The sequence below is a fragment of the Limulus polyphemus genome, unplaced genomic scaffold (genome assembly GCF_000517525.1).
Source record: "Limulus polyphemus unplaced genomic scaffold, Limulus_polyphemus-2.1.2 Scaffold1730, whole genome shotgun sequence".
Taxonomy (NCBI): domain Eukaryota; kingdom Metazoa; phylum Arthropoda; class Merostomata; order Xiphosura; family Limulidae; genus Limulus; species Limulus polyphemus.
In genome coordinates, this window is record NW_013667340.1 from 79608 (window position 1) to 84777 (window position 5170).

A 5170-nucleotide genomic window follows, 5' to 3' on the forward strand; every position below is an offset into this window, starting at 1 on the left:
GCCCTCGTGTAGCTTTGCGCGAAATTCCAAAACAAACAATTCCTGAGTAAATTTCTTGGTAATATATTTGTATTTTTATATATCAGTAGGATCTTGGTAAAGCTTGACAAATTTGGTCGAATCTCTCAAGATGTTTTTCAGATTTACTGATAACATTTTTTTTTCCAAAATAATTACACTATTTCCTTTTTCGGATTTAATAATGATGGTATTGGGGTTTTTAGCTAAACTTTTTTTAATGCTGACGTTTCTTCCTTACTTAGATTCAAAAATTGTTGATGAGGGTTATACTTATCAAGGTAAAATTAACTCTGTTTCACTAACCTGAGTTATAATATTGCTGAAATGTTCTTTAGATTTAGACCAGATTGGTTGTTTAGATAGTAATAGTAAAAACTGTTCAAATTATAGAAAATGAAGTTTTAATCAATTAGGTATACTGAATTTTAAACCAAGAGCTCAGGCTTTCTCACCATTCGCAGACAAGATTATTAATAAACAGTTAAAAACTGTTGTATTCTGTTGTTCTATAAACTAGCCATTAACCTTATATCGAATTAAATTAGTTTATTTTAATCCAAAAAATGTTCCTACATTGTACAAGCATCTAATTATTTTGTCTTTCTATAATTTTTTAAAATGATTAAAAGGCAGACTTAACTTCAGAAAAATGTGTTATTCGTTGTCTTGATAAATAAAAAGCATCTGTAGATTCGAATTTAAGTAATTAGAGAAAAAAATTGTTTAATTTAGAAACCCAGTAATTGTTTTGGAACTTTATAATATTGTTTAAACTGATGTTAAAGTGTAAAAGATAAACCTTAAAATTTAAACGTTTCGATAATAAATTTAACTGTTTGCCATTCATTCGGAAACTGTATTTGCGACTTATCTTTAGGATACTCAAAATGTAGTCTTTTTGTATTCCTAAATTATAGAAAAGTAGCTTTAACATAGCATTTTATAATAACGAGTCTTAATGTTAATTTTACAAGTTATATACCACCTGTGTTTAAAGAATACTTGGTGAAAATCTTATTTCGTCGAACACACATATGAATTTTCGCATAAAGAATTTGATAGCATCGAGAATTTCTTATGCAAAAATGTTTTTCCTACTTATATGATTGAATGAATAATTTGTGATCACTTAATCAAAGGAACTTTGGTAAACTATCAACGTATGATAATCCTAAACAGGATAATTTCACCAAAGACTTATGGGAGAGCATAGAACGCTGGCCTTGCGTGCTCCCTCCTTGCCGCTTCTGTTGCCCCCCCCCTCCCTCTTCTAAATGACGTCTCTATTCCAGAATGGCCTAGGTTTTTTAGCTTTGCCATATATACCTGGAAATATTCTTTGTGTGTTAAAAACAAGTGCGCATCATCCCAGTTCATAAAATGTATGCGCGGGTTCAACTGATATGCATTTAAAACCAGGATGTCATCCGCAGAATGTCTTCTGATATACAAATCGCATTTATTTATTGAAAACATTTAGTTTATCTGCTTACCTTCCCTTGTTGCAAGCAAGAAGCCGAATAAATCAAGTGCATTAAAGCACGTCTTATATCTTAGGAGCATATAACATATTCATCAATTCAAAAAGGGCCAATGATGAGCAAAGCCTTCGAATAAACAAGAAATTACTTTATTGAGGAGATTCAAAAAAAGTTAATACCATTAAGTTTCATTCTTGAAATGTGGACCAGCATAAAAGACACTTAACGTGAAATTAACATTATAAATAAATAGTGATCCTCGTTATGATTTTGATTTCTAAACATACTTCAAAAACCATACTATAGAAATTTTGTTTCTATAAAATATATATTTCATGTGTGTGTGTTTACGAACATATATTTTAACCAAGCTCCTACAACGGTCTGTTTCCTCAGTGACCTTGCCCCCTCCCTACCCCAATGGCTCAGTGATAAGTCTTAGGTCTTATAACGCTAAAATAATCCGGTTTCAACGCCCGCGGTGGGCAGATCATAGGTAGCCCATTGTGTATCTTTGTGCTTAACAACAAACAAACAAATCTTAGTGATTTTACTTGTAGTTATTAAACGTATGTTCAACTACTTTGTAAGTTAAATTATTAAATGGCTAATTTTCTGTCTCAATGTATCAATAGGAATAGAATTAAAATGTTATGAATAATAACATTGTTATTTGAAATTTCGACCCGCATAAAAGCAATGATCTTAAGAAATACAAATTCGGTCTTCTGCTAATCATTAAATTAAAGTAAAAAGGTTCCATTCTGAAGTAAAAATAAGATTTAATAATTTTAAAGAAAAAAAATCTGTCAAAGTAAACAAACAGTGTATAAAAAACTCCTTATTGTTTCCATCTGGAAGATATATACAGGGTTGAGTAGGTTATGTAAATCTGCAAGTCCCGTAACAACCACAGCTGATAGTCGCGATGGAAAGGAATGTATCAGAAATACATTTTGCCATTAGTTTGAATATCGTAAGTTGTGCGATTTCACCGAAAATTAATGGCTTTTATAAAGGGTATGTAGTATCCCTTTCCAATACAAATTATTTATACGTTGAGCTCATATAGATGTGATCAGATTGGGGATTTAGAATTTCAAAGTCGGGGATATCTCTTGTACTTAATGACATTGTAAAACAAAGGAATTTGGAAAACTAAATTGCAACAGGTGTGAGTCCACGAGAGTCGGTAGCAAAAGCCACCCACGTGCCCCAGGCAACAGTATGCAAAATATTAAAGAAGGATTTCTTCTGGAAACGAAGCCAACAGGGTGAGTGCTAAAACAAATAAAGTTTCCGTTCATACCTCCTGTTCAAGCAATTGGAGAATGAAAAGAAGACACACCAGTCAAATCGCCTATGGATTTCTGTGCGATTGGACTATTGAAACATGTGCTGGGAAACCATCATCTTCATACACTAGATCGATTGTTGAAAGCCTGCAGGGAGAAGTATTGTGCTTTGGACACGATAGTCTTATGACGAAGCCTTTTGCAACAGAAACTACACTTGCAGACGTACGGTCGTCAGATAGAACATGACCAGACATTGCGACATAGATTGTAATGACGAGGTGAGACTCCAAAATCGGTTTAATAGAATGTACGCAATCCTTTTTCACTCATTCTTTGAGTATTACCTATTAAAATGTATCTTTTGAAAGAAAAGCCTTAGGAAGAGAATGATATTACGATGTTATATCGAAAAAAGATTTAATTATAATATTCACAAATATCAAAATCATGTATTTAAGTATAACTGTTTTCTAACATAAGCTAAAAGCTGGGTTTGATCTCACCAGTTGCGAACAAGTTAGTTAAAACATTTTTTTAGCATCTAAAAGACACAGTAAATATAAGTGTGTTTAATATGGTTGTAACATCTTAATAATCCAAGAAAGTTACACTTTTAACTTTAATATTAATTTACTGCACCAGTAATAATCTTTCATGTTCTATGTCTGCGTTGTTTCATTCGGTTTAACATTTCCTGTTCATTTTTTCTATAAATATATCTTTGTACATCAATGCTTCTATTTGTGTATTAGTAGTTTATTTTCATTTAAATTTCTTTTGTAATTTCCTTATATCCTATAGCTCTTAATATTTATTTTGTTAGGAAGCAACCTGCCGTTGTGTTGATTTGCACTAGATAGCGCTACGGTTATAATGGCGTTTAGCAACGTGTGTTTTCTGCTCACGGTTGTAGTGTTAAACTTACTATGCTATTGTAATTCAGAAACGTACACTTTTGATAGTAAACTCGGCATTGCGTACGAGTTCAAAGTTCACGTGGATGCTGGTAAAGAAGAATGTTTTTTCCAATGGATTCATGGGGGGTCGACGTTTTATGTTGCTTTTCAGGTAAGATTCAACAGAGAAGCGCATTGATATTAACTGTTATAGTACTGTCTTAAAAGTTGTAGACAGTTAAAAGATCAAGGACCTGTTGCACTCGTTACGTCGTACGTAAAATATGATTACCAATACCATATGTTCTTTTCTTGCATTGTACAAGTATAATTTAATTGAAACAAATTGAAACCAGTCACTGTGAAAGTTATTTAAGAACACGTATTATATAAATATAAAATATGGAAATGAAATTGTACTTAATTAGTACTTTGCAATTTGTAATTTCCTATGTTCTCGGTATATTAACTCAGTTAAGATCCGTGTCTCTCAGTATTTGTGACACGTGTATCTTGTTTGGCAGTAGCCGCATTACTTAGTACCTGAATCTAGGGTTAAGTTAATAAAAAAGTCATTGTAATCTGTAATATTTGAACATAAATTAGATTTCCAAAATAACGTGAATTTAGGTTTGTACTAAAGTTCAAATCTGTAATTTCTTTTGTTTTACATTTGAAGTCGATTTAACGTTTTTCAGCACTTCAGCCGAACCAGTTTTATTAATCAGCAAAATTCTTACTCATTAACTGCATATTTTAGCAAATGAATAAACTTGAATAATATCAATAAATGATACAAAAGCTTGTCAAACAATTCAAATTCAAAGCAAGCAGGGGTACATATCATTGATATTTTAATTTCTAATACTAATAAGAGGGTTATACCAGTCTTCACTCAGTTGTGTAATAACCTGAAACTATTAATACAATTTATTATTTTAGGTTTTTGATATTTTATAAATTGCATAATTTATGGTGTGAAATGTAATTCAGTGTCAAAAGTTAAGCAAAAAGAGACAAGAATAGTGAGCTTATGTTTAAATATATGTTATCTGAAAAGGGGATCTTTTTGTCCAGCAATATTGATTTGGATTTAAACATTTTTTAGGCAGGTAGCTGAGGTATAACTAATATTTTGTGTGACTAATCTTAACAGAAGTTACTCAGTGTAATTCTATCAAATGTAAAATTTAGTTTGGTAAGAGTTCCATATGGCACCCCCACTCAATTTAAAAAAACATTCATCAAAGTAATATTTATGTATTAATAAATCATATTAATAGTATGATCTGTTAATTTTAATACATAATTATACCACTTACTTCATTAATTAGATGTACAATCATCTTAAAAGACAGAATTACGCTGACGAAGTTGGAAGCGTTAGTTACAATAGGGGTGTCAAAAGGAGATGGGAGTGCCAAAGTAGTTTGGAACATTTTTTTAATTTTTTTTTTTGGTAAACCCCAAAAAG

General features: G+C 31.4%; 1 protein-coding gene across 1 annotated transcript in view; it reads left to right on the plus strand.

Annotated features, from left to right (window-relative positions):
- The first annotated feature begins 3637 nt into the window (after nt 1–3637).
- The window catches only part of LOC106464736 (transmembrane emp24 domain-containing protein 6-like), a 10244-nt gene continuing 8711 nt past the window's right edge, over nt 3638–5170 (plus strand). Inside the window, exon 1 of the mRNA XM_013924891.1 lies at nt 3638–3868. Within this exon, the coding sequence (XP_013780345.1) occupies nt 3674–3868 (195 nt within the window). The 5' untranslated portion in view covers nt 3638–3673. The remainder of the gene's footprint in view (nt 3869–5170) is intronic.